The sequence below is a fragment of the Trifolium pratense genome, linkage group LG2 (assembly GCF_020283565.1).
Source record: "Trifolium pratense cultivar HEN17-A07 linkage group LG2, ARS_RC_1.1, whole genome shotgun sequence".
In the NCBI taxonomy this organism is placed as follows: domain Eukaryota; kingdom Viridiplantae; phylum Streptophyta; class Magnoliopsida; order Fabales; family Fabaceae; genus Trifolium; species Trifolium pratense.
This window is the reverse complement of record NC_060060.1, coordinates 11,302,018-11,322,195: the sequence shown is the minus strand read 5'-3', so window position 1 is coordinate 11,322,195 and position 20,178 is coordinate 11,302,018. Positions and strand designations below refer to the sequence as shown.

Genomic DNA, 20,178 nt, shown 5'->3' with positions numbered 1-20,178 from the left:
ACATGAGAATAAATAAAAAGTAATTAAAATAATATAATAAAAAACAATTTTGAAGTCCACAATTAATCGGATGAGTGTGTGACCAAATGCAAATTTTTAGTCTAAAAACCATGCAAGAATATCTCTTAGTGTGGTTTGATATTTGTGTCCGAACCAAATCAAGCTTATAAAAAATTACTGTAATTGGTTTGGTTCCTTACTGTCAGATAGAGTAACTAATTAACCGTGTGTCTCAACTTTTTCTACCTCACACGTTTAAAATCCCTACATGGTGAAATGTACATTTGAAAATTAAATAATAGAAGAAGCATGAGTCAAGCTTTGAATGAATGAAAAACCAAAAAATGTGCTGTATTAGGAGCCTTTGTTTGAACTTTGAATGCAGATATTTTGAGTAGTCTATGTCAAAATGTACGTTGTCGTACTCATTAATTCTACGCATCCTCCAATTTCCACTTACCAGTATGATTTTCTTTTGTCATTTTATTGAACATGTCAGATTTATTTAAACCTCCATATGTAAACACAATACACAAGATATTTAGTGGACCAAATTAAAACAACAAGTACATCATGTACATGTATGATTTTATTACTTCTGTAAATCATTAGTTGTGATTTTCCATGGCAAACAGTAATTAGTTTTTATCTTGTTTAAATTATTTATTTTTTAAAAAAATAACTCTATAAAAAAAAAAAAAATGCTCATTTTATTCTAAAATATGAGTAAAAAATAGGTTAACAAAAGTTAATGTATTTGATATAAATTTTTTTTTGACACATTGATATAAAAATTTTGTTTACATATTTTTATTTATATTTTAGAAAAAAAAGAGCAAACAACATAGTTTACTATAGTAAATTCGAAAAGCTTATATGGTAGCTACAAACATTAATGAAAGTAATAAAAGCTAACAACAAATGTGCCAAGTTTGGCATTGGGTGCATGCTGTATAGGTGTGTTGTTGTTTGTGTTTTTCAAACTGGTTAGTACTGTGTTGTAGGTATATGTAGGTATATGTAATGTATTCTTTTTGTGATAAAATATAAACAAAATTTAATTTTTAGGTTCATTGTATATTATCTATATAAATTAGATATATTAATTATTCAATAAATCTAAAAAAAGTAAATTTTGATTATTTTTATCATAGAGAGAGTAAGTAATTTCATGAATACACGGATTGTTATTTACTCGTATCTTTATCATTTTCATGATTCTTATAGTTGTGCTCTTGTTGAATTTATCGAGCTGGATTGAAAAAATACAACATTTATTTTGAATTTATTAATCCGAACTTGATAAAAATATAATTTTCGATTCAAGTTGACAAATCAAAGAATGTGAGTTTTAATTAGAAAACAGTAAAGAATAAAAATAGTTGTAAAAAATTATTATAATATCTAAAAAAAAAGGTTTAAACTACTACAAGGTTCCAATTAATACATGGCCATCTTCACGCCCAAACACAAATATAATACAAGTTTGTTAAGCACAGCACTACAGGCAATACTGAAAACTAACCTGAACATTGTTGAGGCAAAATGCAAAATCCCAATTTGATGTTTTAAAGATAACAAACATCTTAATTATATTTTAAATGTAATTCTGATCTCATTGTTATCTAACAAGTGCTCTTGAGTGTTTTAATTAGTCAGGAACAATTAAGCTTCTAATCTCAATGATATTCATTATGTTTTGGCAAAAAGAGAAGCTTCAGGATCAGTCTGAGAATGATCTCTGGTTTAATTGCAATATTCTCCTCATGAACAAGAATAAATGCAAAAGCACTTATTTCATTAAGTCAACCATATACAAGACAAAGAAGCACTTTATCTTGGTTTTAACTCACAAGATCACAACAGTTCATGAACAATTAAGGCAAGGAATAATTGGAAGAAAAGTGACTTTCCTCTTTTGACAAAGTTAATGATCAAGCATGTGCAACATGATAATTTCTCAAGGCATCATCTAATCAGGTGTATCAAGAGTGTTTGGACAAGAATTACATAGACCAATAAGGATGAGACAACACACATTCAACTCATAGTTGTCATGTACCTTCAATGTCATTATTTAATGAACATTCTCCAAGAGATTAATTTTTAATCAAGAAAAGGAAGTACATGGAAAGGACAAGTGAATAGTTATGCAAGGACATCACAGCTGCATTCCCTTCACACTACAGCTGGCCACAGTTCTGCATCATTCTCCATTTGAAGATCAAGTGCAAAATTCGCCCAGATTGGAGAACGATCTCAGAATGATGCTGAGAATGACTGTCCTTTGCTTTTGAAGTTGCAAGCTAATCTACAGCTGGCCAAAACGTGCCTAATTAGTCTATAACGGATATACTTGGTGAGGAAGCAATGAACAACTATCTACAGCCCATTGCAAGCTGTCATTTTGGCCCTTTTAAATGAAAATATGAAGAACAGCAGGGAGAACGTTCTGAGAAAGATCAGTTTGAGCTTATCCACTCAACAATTCAGCATGAGCTGTCTATTTTGAATCAACTAGCCGTTGGAGAACTTCCTTTGGGACCAAGGAACTGAAGACTCAAGGTTCAACTATAAAAGGAAGGCTTTGGCAACATTGAAGAGCAAGAGTTCAATTTACAACAATCAATCTACTTGTCTTTGTGACACAAGTTTTTAAGCTCTTCTTTAAAGATCTCTTTCACTCCATATTTTGTAAATTATCATACTAGGATCAGTATCCATTTTGAGTGAACAAAGAGAGATTTTATTGTAACTAGCCTTTCAACTTAGTTTAAGTGAGAAAGCTTTAGATCCAAACCATTATCAAAATTGTAAAGATTGGCTCAAGTCAATACGTAACTATTGATTGAGTGACACCTCATAAAGTCTAGGAAAGACTTAGGTAGATCAAGCAAGTGAAGCTTGGAAGATTGTGATCTTGGATTAGATCAAAGAAGAAGTGTATCTTGAGATCGGTAGAATCTCTTAGTGGACAATCTCACAGGAGCGTGGGGACTGGAGTAGCCCATACTATTAAGGGGTGAACCAGGATAAAATTATTGTGTCTCTTCTCTCCTTTAAACTCATATTAATTTTGTGCAAACACTAACACACACAAATCACTTATTGTTTTTGTTTGCAACTCAGAGATTGTTCTAAGATCATTCTCCTAACTTATATTATTTATTCTGAGATCATTCTAACGTATGTTTTGATATCTAATTTTTAAAAGGACAATTTTTAAAGGTTCACAATTCAAACCCCCCTTTCTTGTGAAAAACTTTGCTACTTCAATTGGCATCAGAGCTCTGCCTCTAAGGTTGAGCATCTAACAAGTGCTAGAGGAAAAGATTCAGGAAGGAAGTAATGAATAAAAGCGCAAAGTTTATATCAGAAGGAGGATCTTCACATAGGCCACCACTATTTGAAGGAGATGACTACTACTATTGGAAAGACAAGATGGAACTATTTCTTAGATCACAAGATACGCACATGTGGACAGTGATTGAAGTTGGTGACTATACTCCATTAGTAAAAGACTCTACTACTCCAAAGACAAAAGATGAAATGACAACTCAAGAAGCAGATAGGGTACTTCTAAATACTAAAGCTCAATTATTTATTAAAAGTGCTTTGTGTAGGGAAGAATATGACAGGATCATGGAATGCAAAACGGCCAAAGAAATGTGGACAACACTCCAAACTCACCATGAAGGAACAAGTCGTGTCAAGGAAACAAGAATTGACATTGGTGTTAGAAAATTTGAGCTATTTGAAATGAAGGAAGATGAATCAATTGATCAGATGTATGGAAGATTCACAATTATCATAAATGAACTTAACTCATTAGGGAAGAAATTCTCTATACATGAAAGAGTGAGAAAAGTGCTTAGATGTTTACCAAAGAGTTGGAGACACATAGTAACAGCAATCACAGAGTCAAAAGATCTCACTGAGGTTAAATTAGAAGATCTCATTGGATCTTTAAAAGCTCATGAGTCCATTCTCCAGGAAGACAAACCTATGAAAAACAAGATGATTGCATTAGATTCACAGACTAAAGAACGTTCTAAGAACAAAGAAGCAGTGGAGGAAGACAACAAGTTTCTTCAAGAAGATGATGAAGAAGAGTTAGCATTTTTATCCAGAAGGATACAAAAGCTAATGATGAGAAGAAATCAGATTAAGAAGAACTTTTCACCAAGAAGAAATGGATCTAAACCAGAAGTAGATATCAGCAAAATACAATGCTATGGATGCAACCAATTTGGACACTACAAGAATGAATGTCCTAAACAAAAGAACTCTCCTTACAAATCCATGATGGCAACCTGGGATGAGTTAGATGAAGTACAAGAAGCAGAAGAAGAACAAGAAGCTAATGTATGTCTCATGACAAATGCAAACATTGAAGAGGTAACTCTAGATCCTTGTTCATCTTGTCAAAAAACTGAACATCTCTTTGATAATCTTTTATATGACTCTCAAATTCTAAATTCTAAAAATGGTCAACTTAGAGATGAAGTCACTAAGTTAACTAAAGAAAGAGATGAATATAAATCTGATAATGATATAATGAAACAGATAATCAAAAATATGCAACTTGCACATGATGGACTTTCTAAGCAAATTAAAGAACTTAGAGACAATAATAAAATGAAAGAATGTTCTATGATTCAAAAAGAGAATATCACTTTAAAACAAAAAGTGTCTAAACTTGAAAAAGATTTAACAAAGTTTGTCAGCACCACAGAAACTTTTGAAAATATATTGGGATCACAAGGTAATTCATATAATAGAACTGGATTGGGATACAAACCTTTTCAAAATAAGAAACTAATTGAAAATATTTTTGTTCCTCATAAAGAAAAAAGATTTCAAAAATATAAATGCTCATTCTGTCACAAGGATGGACATCTTGAACCATTTTGTTTTAAAAAGAAATCTCTTTATAGATCAGAACATTCTCAGAACAATCTAAAAAGAAATTTTTATTCAAAACCTCCTTATAAGAGATCATCTTATCAATATAAGAAGATGCCTTATAAGAGCACTAACCTTCAAGGACCCAAAAAATTATGGGTACCTAAGAATTTATTAAATTCAAATACAGGAATGTCATCTAGCAATGAAGAAAAAGCCTTGGTACTTGGACAGTGGTTGCTCAAGACATATGACAGGAGATAGACAAAGCTTTCTTTCATTTGACAAGAAGGAAGGAGGAACAGTTACCTTTGGAAACAATGAAAAAGCAAGTATAAAAGGTAAAGGTACTATTGGTAAGAATAATTCTGCAAAAATTGAAAATGTTCACTATGTAGAAGGACTTAAACATAACTTAATTAGCATTAGTCAATTATGTGACAATGGTCTTGAAGTTATTTTTAGATCTCATACTTGTGAAATAAAACAATCTGACAAAACTCTTTTCTATGGATCAAGAATAAAGAATGTATATGTCATATACTTAGATGAACTGCCTACTGAATCCTGCTTTGTTTCTCTTGAAAAAGACAAATGGATTTGGCATAAAAGGGCTGGACATATAAGTATGAAGACTATGTCAAAACTCTCTAAACTTGATCTAGTTAGAGGCTTACCTGATATTAGTTTTGACCTAGATAAAGTGTGTGAATCTTGTGCAAAGGGTAAACAAGTTAAAAGTAGTTTTAAACCAAAAGATTTTGTTTCAACAAAAAGACCTCTTGAACTACTTCACATAGATTTATTTGGACCTGTCAAAACTACTAGTCTTGGTGGCAAAAATTATGGTTTTGTCATAGTTGATGACTTTTCAAGGTTCACTTGGGTGTTATTTTTAAAACATAAAGATGAATCTTTTGAAGCTTTTAAAACATTCTGTTTACAAGTTCAAAATGAGAAAGGTACCAATATTGTCTCTATAAGAAGTGATCATGGAGGAGAATTTGAAAACTCTCACTTTGAATCATTCCTAAACAATAATGGTATATCTCATAATTTTTCTTGTCCAAGAACTCCTCAACAAAATGGAGTTGTTGAAAGGAAAAATAGAACTTTACAAGAGATGGCAAGAACTATGATAAATGAATCAAATGTTGAAAAATATTTTTGGGCTGAAGCCATCAATACTTCTTGCTACATCTTGAACAGGGTTACCATAAGAAAATTTTTGAATAAGACACCCTATGAACTTTGGAAAGGAATTAAACCAAATATTTCCTACTTTCATATTTTTGGATGTTATTGTTACATTTTGAATATCAGAGACAACTTAGGTAAGTTTGATTCCAAATCAGATAAGGGAATATTCTTAGGTTACTCTCTAACCTCAAAAGCTTATAGAATATACAATTTGAAAACACAAGCTCTAGAAGAAAGCATGCATGTCAAGTTTGATGAATATGAAGATATATCATATACCAACACCTTTAATGATGAAGAAGAAGTAAGGAATGAACAAAGTAATGATGAGAATCAAGAACCTACAGCTCAAGGACCTCCAAAGACTTGGAGAACTGTTGGTTATCATCCACCAGAACAAATTATAGGAAATACTGAAGATGGTGTAAGAACTAGAAGGGCTTTACTGAACAAGGAGAATAATCTGGCAATGATCTCTCAGATAGAACCAAGATCAATAAATGAAGCTATCACTGATGAATCTTGGACTGAAGCCATGAAAGAAGAACTCCTGCAATTTGAAAAGAATGAGGTTTGGAATCTAGTACCACTTCCACAAAATCACTCAATCATTGGAACAAGGTGGGTCTTCAGAAACAAACTTGATGAAAATGGTAAGGTAATAAGAAATAAAGCAAGACTTGTAGCTCAAGGATATAATCAACAAGAAGGTATTGATTATGATGAGACTTTTGCTCCAGTGGCTAGATTAGAAGCCATTAGAATTTTACTTGCATATGCTTCACATAAATGTTTTAAACTTTTTCAAATGGATGTGAAAAGTGCTTTTTTAAATGGTTTTTTAAATGAAGAAGTTTATGTACATCAACCTCCTGGGTTTATTGATCAACATAAACCTAACCATGTTTTTAAATTAACCAAAGCTCTTTATGGACTAAAACAAGCCCCAAGAGCTTGGTATGAAAGATTAAGCTCATTTTTACTTGAAAATGGTTTTTCTAGAGGAAAAATTGATACTACACTTTTTAAAAAAATTGATAAACATGATTTACTTATTGTACAAGTATATGTTGATGATATTATATTTGGTGCTACTAATGAAAAGTTATGTGAAGAATTTTCTGAACTTATGCAAAGTGAATTTGAGATGAGCATGATGGGAGAGCTTAGTTTCTTTCTTGGCTTGCAAATCAAGCAACATGAAGATGGAATTTTCATCAGTCAAGAAAAATACATAAAAGATCTTCTCAAGAAATACAAGATGAATGAGGCCAAGATAATGTCAACTCCAATGCATCCATCAACAAGTTTAGACAAAGATGAAAAAGGGAAAAATGTATCAGAAAAAGAATATAGGGGAATGATTGGATCACTCCTATATTTAACTGCAAGTAGACCAGACATTGTTTTCTCAGTAGGTCTATGTGCTAGATTTCAAACATCACCAAAGGAATCTCACTTAACTGCAGTAAAAAGGATTTTTAGATATCTAGTTGGTACACCAGATGTTGGTCTTTGGTACCAAAAGAAATCACATTTTGAGTTAAGAGCATTTTGTGATGCTGATTATGCTGGTGACAAAGTTGAGAGGAAAAGCACAAGTGGAGCATGTCAATTTCTTGGGGAAGCTCTTGTAAGTTGGTGTTGCAGAAAACAAAATACCATAGCACTTTCAACAACTGAAGCAGAATATGTATCTGCAGCAACTTGTTGCTCTCAAGTAATATGGATCAAAAATCAACTTGAAGACTTCTCATTAAGGTACACAAAAATCAAAATTTTATGTGATAACACTAGTGCTATTAATCTGTCAAAAAACCCCATTCAACATTCTAGATCAAAACACATTGAAATTAAACATCACTTTATTCGTGATCATGTTAACAAAAATGATGTTGAATTAGTTTTTATTGATACTGAAAATCAGTTAGCTGATATTTTTACTAAGCCTTTAGTTGAGGAACGATTCAATTTTATCAAGGAAAAGTTAAAAATCATCAGAAATCCAAGCCAGACTTGAAATATTAAATTACTTAGTCTTTTTGCAACCTTCTGAGAACGTTCTCAGATCTGCGTTTAAGTAAATTTTTGAATTCACTCTCAAACGGCTTTTTCCTTGGTTTTTGCTTTTTTAAATTTATGATAAGCATTAAAGAAGATATGTTCTCTCTCTCCTCATTGGCTTACCACGATCAATTTCTCTTTCTTCTCTTTCCTTTTCTTTTCTAAAATCAAGTACAATAACTCACTATTCATCTCTACCATCAAGTACACCTAGCCTACTACACTCTTCCTCCTTCCCAAGCTTCCACCTCTTTTTATACTCACCTAAACTCATCATTTCATCACATCACCTTCAATCAATTATTTTTTCTTCTTTCTTCAAAAATGGCACGAACTAAGAATCCATGAAGAAGAAGTACACGAGCTCCATTTCCACCTCTACCTTCATCCTCATCAAACTCTTCATCTTCATCAGAAACCTCTGACTCCTCAAACCCTCAAACCTTTGATCAATCCAATTTCTATGATCCAAATGAACCCTTAGATCTGCAACCTCTTTCTCAGATTTTTCCACCCAAATTAATTGAACCTCCTTCACAAATCAAATGTTAAACCTCCTACAGAACAAGCTGATGAACCTTCTGAGAACGATCCCTCAGAAGAAGAAACCATCCAACTTACCCAAAAACCTAACCCTAAAACGGATGGTACCACCACTCCTAAACCTACCATTGTTGTACCAAGTCAAGCTGAAACTCCACCAATCATTTTCAAATCTAAGAAAGCCAAATCTTATGATTCTTCAAAAATCAGAAGATCATCTCGTATTATGTCTGGAATTGGTACAGGAAAGAAACCTGTTGTTGACAACACTGTACACACCATTCATGATTCAGATTCTGACAAAACCATCTCAGATTCTGAACTTGAAAAAATTGTGCTTGAACCTCTCACCTCATCAAAATCTGTACCTGCAAAACATTCACCTGTTTCAATCAAAAAGAGTTCTGCTACTGCTGTCAAAATTCCGAAGAAGAAGAGCTTACCTAAAAGGAAAAGACCTCAAGGAGAGCTGCTTGAAGTTCCACTCATTCATCCTGAAGAAGAAGCTAAGTTTGATCAATATTGGAAAACCAAACCTGTTGCTTCTGGAAGAATTTATGATTTTGAAGAAATTGCTAAGGGAGGAGTAGACTTGCTAAAATTTGTGGAACCACAAGGATGGACAAAATTTTTTCAGATGAAAGATACCACAATGCCTCTGTTGGTACAAGCATTCTATTTCAATGCCAAGGTGCATCCTGACAAAGACTTGATCATCTCCAACATCAAAGGAGTCGAAATCCATGTTACAGCAGACTCAATTAGTAAGCTACTTGAAGTTAAGAGAAATGGAGAAACTCTGTATGGAAAAGACTGGTATGCAGCTCAAAACATAAGCAAAGATGCTTTGATCGTTGAAATGTTTACTGATGAAGGAGCTCATAGGGAACAACCACCATCATCTCTGCTTAAGAAGGAGTTTAAAATCTTCCACAACATGTGTCAACATTCCTTCTTTCCTAGGACAGGAAGCAAAGATAAGGTAACTGATAATGATCTACTTGTCATGTATCATCTATCTAAAGGTATTCCACTTGATTAACCTTATTTGATTCTTCAACACATGATCACAATTGCAAATTCTGGAATCAAAAAGATAGCCTTACCTTATGGAATGTTACTCACTAGGATTTTTAGAGATAACCATGTAGATGAGTCTAAACAACTCTTTGATAATCAATGGTTTACTTTTGGAACAAAAAATCTAAGTCACATGAAAAAGGAAATCACTCCTGGCAACACCTCTACTGACATTGGAAACAAAAGGAAGAGAATTGATCCTGATAACAACCTGGATATGCTTGCTAGAGCATCTGGAGAACAATCTGAGAATGTTCTCCCAACTGGTGAAAATGTGGATATTCACACTACCATCTCTGATACACAGCCAATCAATTTGAATACATCTTTGAATCTTGGACCAACTTTCTCTAATGAAGTAGAAACTTCATCTCAACAAGCTGGAAAGATTCTCCAAGGATTTCATTCTACAACTGCTCCATTCAATACCTCTGTGTTTTTACCACTTATGTCATCATCTCATGGAAGTCTGCAATCCATGTTTAGCACTGATTTTGTAAGGAATTTAATGACTTCCAACAGCCCTGATCCATCACAAATACCTGTTCCCATCTTCTCTGCTGGTACACTACCATCTTTACCAAATTCTTTTGCAACTTTGGACTCTTTTTGCTCCTCTGCAAATGCTGCTGCTGCTGCTACTTGGTCTATGCCTGCTGGTTTTGAAGGAAATTTTCAACATGAGGCTGGTACATCCACTGATCCCAGGCCTCCCAAACGTACAAAGCTTGAAAAGAGAATGTCTCAGATGAGAAAGGATCTAACTCAGCTGATAAGAGGCATGTCAATGCAAAATGACATGTTAATGTATATTATGCTTGAGTTTCAGATCATGAGAAACTGGTTGAATGAGTGTGTTTGTACTCCTCTTCAGATTGTTCCACCACCTCCCAATCCACCACCACCTGTTGAGCCATTCCCACAACCTGAAAACTCCACATCCTCTGATGATTCCAGCCCCACCATTCCTGAATAACTTCTGCTGCAACCCTCTTTTTCTACCCTTTTCAATGATGACAAAGGGGGAGAATGATTTGAGAAAATGAGGGGGAGATTGAACTTGTCTTTTTGAATGCTTAATCATGTTTTAATTTACCTGTTTAGAGGATTAGATATTTTGGGAAGTTCCTTTTGCTGCTATAAGAACTTCTCCTACTATGTTTTTATTTTCTAAACTAGGATTTATGTTTTATCTTTTGCTTGAATCATTATGTGTTAATCATGAACTAGAAATCATGTTGGATTCTCACTTTGTGAGCTTGATGATTAATGAAATCTATTTTGATTCATATTATGTGTTTTTGCTCAATTCTTTATGCTTAAGCAATTATGAAAATTGGATGCTTGAATTGAGGGGGAGCTTGAAAATTAAAACACTAAACAATTTATTTGTGTTTACTGAATTGATTATATCAGAATCCCATTTTTAAAACATAATTCAAGAAGTTTGTCATCATCAAAAAGGGGGAGATTGTTGAGGCAAAATGCAAAATCCCAATTTGATGTTTTAAAGATAACAAACATCTTAATTATATTTTAAATGTAATTCTGATCTCATTGTTATCTAACAAGTGCTCTTGAGTGTTTTAATTAGTCAGGAACAATTAAGCTTCTAATCTCAATGATATTCATTATGTTTTGGCAAAAAGAGAAGCTTCAGGATCAGTCTGAGAATGATCTCTGGTTTAATTGCAATATTCTCCTCATGAACAAGAATAAATGCAAAAGCACTTATTTCATTAAGTCAACCATATACAAGACAAAGAAGCACTTTATCTTGGTTTTAACTCACAAGATCACAACAGTTCATGAACAATTAAGGCAAGGAATAATTGGAAGAAAAGTGACTTTCCTCTTTGGACAAAGTTAATGATCAAGCATGTGCAACACGATAATTTCTCAAGGCATCATCTAATCAGGTGTATCAAGAGTGTTTGGACAAGAATTACATAGACCAATAAGGATGAGACAACACACATTCAACTCATAGTTGTCATGTACCTTCAATGTCATTATTTAATGAACATTCTCCAAGAGATTAATTTTTAATCAAGAAAAGGAAGTACATGGAAAGGACAAGTGAATAGTTATGCAAGGACATCACAGCTGCATTCCCTTCACACTACAGCTGGCCACAGTTCTGCATCATTCTCCATTTGAAGATCAAGTGCAAAATTCGCCCAGATTGGAGAACGATCTCAGAATGATGCTGAGAATGACTGTCCTTTGCTTTTGAAGTTGCAAGCTAATCTACAGCTGGCCAAAACGTGCCTAATTAGTCTATAACGGATATACTTGGTGAGGAAGCAATGAACAACTATCTACAGCCCATTGCAAGCTGTCATTTTGGCCCTTTTAAATGAAAATATGAAGAACAGCAGGGAGAACGTTCTGAGAAAGATCAGTTTGAGCTTATCCACTCAACAATTCAGCATGAGCTGTCTATTTTGAATCAACTAGCCGTTGGAGAACTTCCTTTGGGACCAAGGAACTGAAGACTCAAGGTTCAACTATAAAAGGAAGGCTTTGGCAACATTGAAGAGCAAGAGTTCAATTTACAACAATCAATTTACTTGTCTTTGTGACACAAGTTTTTAAGCTCTTCTTTAAAGATCTCTTTCACTCCATATTTTGTAAATTATCATACTAGGATCAGTATCCATTTTGAGTGAACAAAGAGAGATTTTATTGTAACTAGCCTTTCAACTTAGTTTAAGTGAGAAAGCTTTAGATCCAAACCATTATCAAAATTGTAAAGATTGGCTCAAGTCAATACGTAACTATTGATTGAGTGACACCTCATAAAGTCTAGGAAAGACTTAGGTAGATCAAGCAAGTGAAGCTTGGAAGATTGTGATCTTGGATTAGATCAAAGAAGAAGTGTATCTTGAGATCGGTAGAATCTCTTAGTGGACAATCTCACAGGAGCGTGGGGACTGGAGTAGCCCATACTATTAAGGGGTGAACCAGGATAAAATTATTGTGTCTCTTCTCTCCTTTAAACTCATATTAATTTTGTGCAAACACTAACACACACAAATCACTTATTGTTTTTGTTTGCAACTCAGAGATTGTTCTAAGATCATTCTCCTAACTTATATTATTTATTCTGAGATCATTCTAACGTATGTTTTGATATCTAATTTTTAAAAGGACAATTTTTAAAGGTTCACAATTCAAACCCCCCTTTCTTGTGAAAAACTTTGCTACTTCAAACATGATACATTAATTATTTAATCATCTCATCACACAAATATAGATCTAGTCACATTTATGATATGATACTAGCTAGATCCTTAGATGTGTTTCTAATTTCCATACTAGTAGCTAGCTTGTCGGTTTCAGCAAACGCATAGAATAAAAAAACTAGAAAGTTGAGACATCAAAATCGCCATGTTGTTATTATTGTTAACATCAACTAGGCCTTCATTACCAATAGTCAACTTATATGTATCAAATTTTCTACGTAATATACGTACAAATAGGGTTATAGAAGAACGTCATGATAGACGGATTACTAAGCATGCTTTCGTAAATTAAAATATAAATATTAGAATGATACTTATAATAATGGTGAATAACTGAATATACCTTGAATTAATCATTTTGATAAATAATTTACGTTAACCGACGACACTTGAAAAATACTCTCTCTGATCCTTACTATAAATGAAAAATATTTTTTAAATTTATTGAGAATCTAATATATATAAATTATATGGTGTATATTTAGTTGCTCGACTACATCTCCAAATGCATCTCCTGATCTCCACCTTTTCTTCTATGGTGATTTTTAAGAAGTTTTTTTGCGTTGACATATTTTTGCAAATGTGCCACACATCTAAACATATACGCATATAATACCAACATAATTGATGTCGTTTGAAACTTGAAAGTAGAAGTTCTCGACTGTCAATATTTTTATAAGTTATGTGATGATTTAGTTGTCCCCGTTCGATAAAATTAAAAGAATATGAAACTCATCTTTTTTAATCCAAACTGACTTGCCCCTAAAATAGAATATATTCAAACATAAATCACTTTATCTTCAATTTAATTTGACCAGAATCAATTTTACATAATTAATTCTGTAAAATCAATTTTTCTCACCTCAAAATCAAACATACATCTAAATTATGATTTTAAGACCAAATATTACTCACATTTTCTCGCAAAGAAACATTAGAAACTACAAATATATTCCCAAAAAGAAAATCTTATTATCTGACAAAAAAAATTAAATTTTAAATATTCTCCAATCTGTTTCATCTTTTGAATTTTCATTTAATTATTTGTTGGGTTGGGGCTAAGATTTCCTTATTTTCAACTAAAAGCAACAACGATAGGTGTTACTATCCATTTTAGTTGTGCTGGAATATTTGAGTTTTAAGCAACTTCAACTTAGAAGGTGACTCAAGATTCAATCGAAGAGGAAGAAATTAGTTGAAGATTCCCATACATTACCTAACACTACAAATGAAGTACACGGTTATCTATTTGATAATACAAAAAAATGGGGCCCAAATATTATGTATTATTTTTACTACTCACTCCGTTCCATTTTACTTATCATTTTAGAAAAAAAATATTTGTTTCAAATTACTTGTCGTTTTGATAGTTCTTTTTATTTTGTCTATTATACCCTCATGTAAATTCTAAATATTTATGAGTAATTGTTGAAACCAAAAAAGATTTAATATATATTTGAAAAACTAAAGTTTTTTTAAAATTTTTTTTTTGGTACATAACATATTAAATTTATTGAAAAGAGAAAGTGTGTGAAAAAAAAAATTGGTGAATTAAAATAAGGGTATAATAGGAAAAACAAAACAAAATTATAGATGAGAACAAAACATAAGAACAATCTATAATCTATACTTCTATACTTATCTATACTATATATCAATACTTCAATACTATATATAAAGAGAATACATGGGTTTTGGTGTGGACTTTTCATAATACCAACAATACCCTTGATTTTTTTAGTAGCAACAAATTTTTTTTTATTAACAAACTTACCATAACATAAGACACATCTTTTTTTTTGGACATAAGTTAGTCACAGGCAGGCGCGGAACGCACTTGACCTGCCAGTACTTCTATATCTATACTATATATAAAGGATACATGAATTTTTGTGTGGACTTTTCATAATACCAACAATACCCTTATTTTTTTTAGTAGCAATAAAAAAAATTATTAACAAACTCACCATAACATAAAGCACATATTTTTTTTAGCAACAAAAATCTTTTATTAACAAACTCAACATAACATAAGACATATTTTTTTTTAATTGGACATAAGTTAGACACAGGCAGGCGTGGAACGCGCTTGCCTGACCCGCTAGTAAATATAAAGAGGATACAAAAATTTTTGGTGTGGACTTTTTATAATACCAACAATACCCTTGATTTTTTTTAGAACAAAAAATCTTTTATTAACAAACTCACCATAACATAAAACATTTTTTTAGCGGCAAAAATCTTTTATTAATAAACTCACCATAACATAAGGCACACCTTTTTTTATTTTATTTTTGACATGATTTTACATAATAGACACAGACAGACGCAAAACGCGCCCTGTCTGGCCGCTAGTACTCATAAAAATAACAACAAAATAGATTAATACAATCAATTCAATATCATCTATTAAAAGAAAAAAAGAATAAAATAGTCGATAAAAAATTTATAGAAAAAATAAGGTGAATATGCGTAAAATTCGGAATATAGAAATAGAAACATAAACAATATTTTTCATAAAAAAAGAATATATATATACTATTAACGGAACTATTATTTGTGATGAACAGAACTATCAAATTTACTAAATTATCCAAAATATTCCTAATCAAATTTTTAATTTTTTATTAAAAAATATACACACGACTATTATTTGTGACTAATACATAAAAAATTAGATAATTTATTATGAGTAAATAGAGTTGTACCCCTACAAAATAGGCGAGATTTGCTTTACCTGAAAAACAAAATTGCGTAAAATGCCTAAAAAAGCTTATGACTTTTCTTTTTTTAGTTCAAACTTTGCTTTGGGCCTTAGACAAATGCCTAAAAACTTTACACTCGACCTAATCACTCAAAAACAGATATTGCTTCTGTCCTTGGCAAAAAGAAAAGTAAAGCAAAATAGACTATAAGTCCATAAAATTATTATTTTTTAAGAATCATACACTTAGGCACTAGCTACATTTGTAACAACTTAATCATTTTTTTTACGAAACTTATTTATTTCTTAAAATAGTATCATAGTTCGAAGCCTAATCCATGTATATTACCTATAATGTTCTTACCAACCGAAATATACTTACAAGACAAACGATGGATTTTAACCACGTACACAAAACATCAACTTATTTAGTGTAAACCCTTGTAGCAATAGCCCACGACTTACATTATTTCAGAATCCTAGTATCCGAAGTGAAATTTCATTTTGCAACGCAGGATAGAATCGAACTTCAGTCTAAATTAAGGGTATTTTGAGAATTTTGAGGACCTAGAAGCAATTCAAGGGGTCTAAAGAGCAATAATCATATTGCTGCTGTTGTTTGGCATACCCTACCTGGCTAATAAAAGGCCCATTACCTTTAGCGGAACTAATTTAATTCACGGCTCATTATTTATGATAATTTCTTTTCCGACCTCCCGTGATTCTTTTTAACCCTCCAATATTTCAATTTTACCTTTGTAGAAAAACTCGGTTCGCAGAAATCGAATTTTTTTTGGTGCAAATTTAGAGAAAACTTCGGTTTCTAGAAACCGAAATTTTTTATAGCACAATTGTAAGAGGGAAAATTACCCCTCTAAGGAGTCCATTACACCCCCTCTTTGTGAGCAACATATACTATATTTTCCACATATAATATAGTATTATTGTTACTCAAAGATTACACAGTTGATAAATTAACATGTTTTTAGCTATTATAATGGTCTCTTAGTGGGAAATAATCACTCACTCACTCACCCAACAATTAAGATGTTTTTCAGGTTGGTCTTATAGAAGGCCTCCGAAGCTATTAATTTTATTGTCTCATCCCTAATTTTGTGATGTTACATTCATTTATATTTTCAACTAAAATTGCACATACTAGATCTCCTATCATTATTTGTGTGTCCTTCAATTTGATAACTAACAAAAATACATATATATGAGACTCTTCCTTTAATTTGTTTAGTACGATATGTGGTTACACAAAAAATTGAATAGTCAAATCATGTATAACATAGATTTGAAGAAGTCAAAAGTCATATACCATTTTCACAGGGTCGTGGTAATGTGCAATGAGAACCCAAGAGACTATAACATAGATTTGAAGAAGTAAAAAGTCATATACGACTTTACTACATATGTGACATCATAAATGAAATGGTTATGGACAACGAAAAGAAGATAAAACTAATTTCAAGGTCAATTTGATGACAAAAATATGGTCAAATATCCGCTTCTTCAAAAATAGGAATGTGGCGAACATGAATGAACAGTTAGGCATACAAGTACTATTTTGCCTTCAACTTAGTCGTATGAGTGAAATATTAGCTAATTAAGTCCAAAATGTGCATGGAAACCTATTCCTATAAAAATAGGGTAGTGGAGGAGGACATGAATGGCTGATATGGAAGAAATAACTTGGTCAATAAAATTGTTTTGGACCGTCAAAATTGTTTTGGACCGTAACTCGGCCGACAGATATTATCTACATCAGTACTCTATTAGTCTCATGTTTATATGATATATTATGCGAATTAGTAGGCCTAAAACGTGGCAAATAGTTTTCTTTGCTTTAAATGAAAATAAAATTGCTGGAGTTTATGGAAATTTTATTTTTCTTCAGAAATGCAATTTGTTGTCATTATGTACAGTTTGGTGAGGTTATAGCCAACAACAACAGGGATGACATAAACATAACAAGCTAAATAAAAGAATTACTTTTGCCACCTTACCGGTTACTCGCGCTCTACGACTTTTCAATTTTACCCTGCCGCTACTTAAGTAGCGGACGTTATAAAAATCAGAAATTTTGAAAAATAACTTTCGCTGACTAAGGTAGGGGACATGTGTATTTTGATAATTTCGTAGAGTGTGTCTTAGAATCAATAGGGTTGCAAAAGGAGGTCTCGGCGACAAACTTTGTGGGACTTTGCACCAACCCCTATCGTTGGTCCCATAACATTTTGGCAAAGTTCTATCTCTCCACAATTCTACATACATGAGTGTGACAAATCCATGAATCTCATATCTTTCTATATTTTTATTGATAATGACATAAAGTTCAAGGTTTTCAAATCAATTTGTAGATCTTAGCAATATAATTATACATTTTTCAGAAATGTAAATGAACGGTTATGGTACTATCAATAGATGTAATTCTTATAATGATATATATAAGTAAAGATGCTTTTTTCAGTTTCAAGTATCTACTTCATTGAATAACTGATGTATGTGATCCATATTATCGACTAGATACATCAGTTATACAATTAACCTGGAATTTTTTTTGCTTATATATGAGACCAGAAAGTATTAATCAACCCCATCTATGTTAACACATGGTTATAATTAATCATTTGATTTGATAGAGCTTAATACAAATAAGGTATAATTAAGAACCATGAACGGTTCAAATTTCATAAGCTTGACATTGTTAACTTTGATTGGTAGTTACTCATATAGTCCACAGCATACTATAGTTGAATGTTATAGTGGACTAGTAGAAAGTACTATATACTAATATTAGTTCAATTCAAAATTAATGTTACATCTCTAGAAATCAAGAAACAATAGTTTTTCTGGCTTCTTTGTAGTCTTCACAATTACCATATTCACTTGGACTTGTCTTTCGATGGTATCTGTAATTGATGTACTGCAATATTATCTGTGTCACTGTTAAGGTTTTGCAACTTTAGCACATATATAATTAAGACTTAAGGGTAGGCCAATTAAAAATAAGTACTCACTCTGGTCTCAAACATAAGCAAAGATTTTCTTTCTAGGTTCATTGAAAGATTTTTTGTATTCGGTCAATAATATAGAACAAATACATAGATCATTTAATGAACTGAGAAAGAGAAACTTTGCTTATATTTTAGATCGGAGGGAGTAACCGTAAATCAAAAGCTGCATAAAAAAACTGCATATAAAGGATACAAATAGGTCCAATGCCACACAAACAATGGCATCCAACAACCATGGCATATTAGCTTTGATGCTTTCCCATTCTGTAGTTCGTACAAGAATACTGCGCGCACACACACAATTAAGATAAAGGTAACAAATATTTTGACCTAAAAATCAAATTTTGAGCTCCTTATTTTTGGAGAAACTTCTTATAATGTTCTATATTTGCAAAATAATCATAAATACACATCAACTTAACAACATCACTATAATTGCATGCATAAAAATTTAGTAGGGATAAAAATATGATATTTTATTATGAAGATGAAAAATTAAATTTAATAATTTTCCAGAGGCTAAAAATTGATTTAACCCTATAAAATATTATGAACCACTAAAAATTAATAGTATTACAATAAAATATATACACATATTAAAAATTATAATTTTTTTTTTTTTGTAAAAAAAGTAAATATATGGTTAAACGATAAATAAATATGTAAACAAAAAAAAAATGATAAATAAATATTAAACTTTATAAACTAATAATATTCAAAAAAGTATTCAAAAAAAATCCAAGGATACACATTTTATATGACCCATGAATTTAATCAAACGGTGAAAATATTGAAGGATTAAAATATTTAAATCTTGTTAAAAAAAAAAACTAGGTTGAAAGATTTGATATGCTTTGATTTATTGTGGAACATGATTGATGAATATATTAATATGAAGGATACATTTGTAAATATTAAAAAGTAGTGTTTAAAATAGAAAACTTAATAAAGAAATAAAATATGCATTAAATGCTTGCCACCTCAGAAGTGTACCGGTACACGTCCACATAATACGTGTACCGAAGAATTCACCAAATAGAATTGTTGGAGTTTATGGAAATTTTATTTTTCTTCAGAAATGCAATTTGTTGTCATTATGTACAGTTTGGTGAGGTTATAGCCAACAACAACAGGGATGACATAAACATAACAAGCTGAATAAAAGAATTACTTTTGCCACCTTACCGGTAGGGGTGTGCAAAATATCCGGTCATATGGATATTAACCAGACCATTCTAAAAATGGTTGGGTATCCATTATGTAAATCCGATTTTTTAATTAAATGTCCATATCCATGTCCAAATCCATTGGATTAGACATTTTGTGCATTTCTTCATTTTTTTGATAAGAAACTTTTGACTATTTTTTTTAATTAAATGCCCATATACATGTCCAAATTCCAAAAATTGAC

At 31.8% G+C, this 20,178-nt stretch overlaps 1 protein-coding gene and 1 long non-coding RNA gene across 2 annotated transcripts; one reads left to right on the top strand and one right to left on the bottom strand.

The window, feature by feature from the left end:
* Window positions 1–3,292: 3,292 nt before the first annotated feature.
* LOC123904167 lies at window positions 3,293–9,754 on the top strand. Its single transcript, XM_045953858.1, has 5 exons — window positions 3,293–4,398; window positions 5,096–5,753; window positions 6,372–6,763; window positions 6,923–7,976; window positions 8,733–9,754. The coding sequence occupies exons 1-5, from the start codon at window positions 3,349–3,351 to the stop codon at window positions 9,752–9,754; spliced, it is 4,176 nt and encodes a 1,391-aa protein (XP_045809814.1). The 5' UTR covers window positions 3,293–3,348.
* An 8,597-nt stretch (window positions 9,755–18,351) lies between these two features.
* On the bottom strand, window positions 18,352–19,068 carry LOC123908309. The gene is made up of 2 exons (XR_006809600.1): window positions 18,961–19,068; window positions 18,352–18,688 (listed from the first exon to the last, which is right to left on the bottom strand). It is a non-coding gene; the product is annotated as an uncharacterized LOC123908309 (long non-coding RNA).
* Between the last annotated feature and the right edge of the window lie 1,110 nt (window positions 19,069–20,178).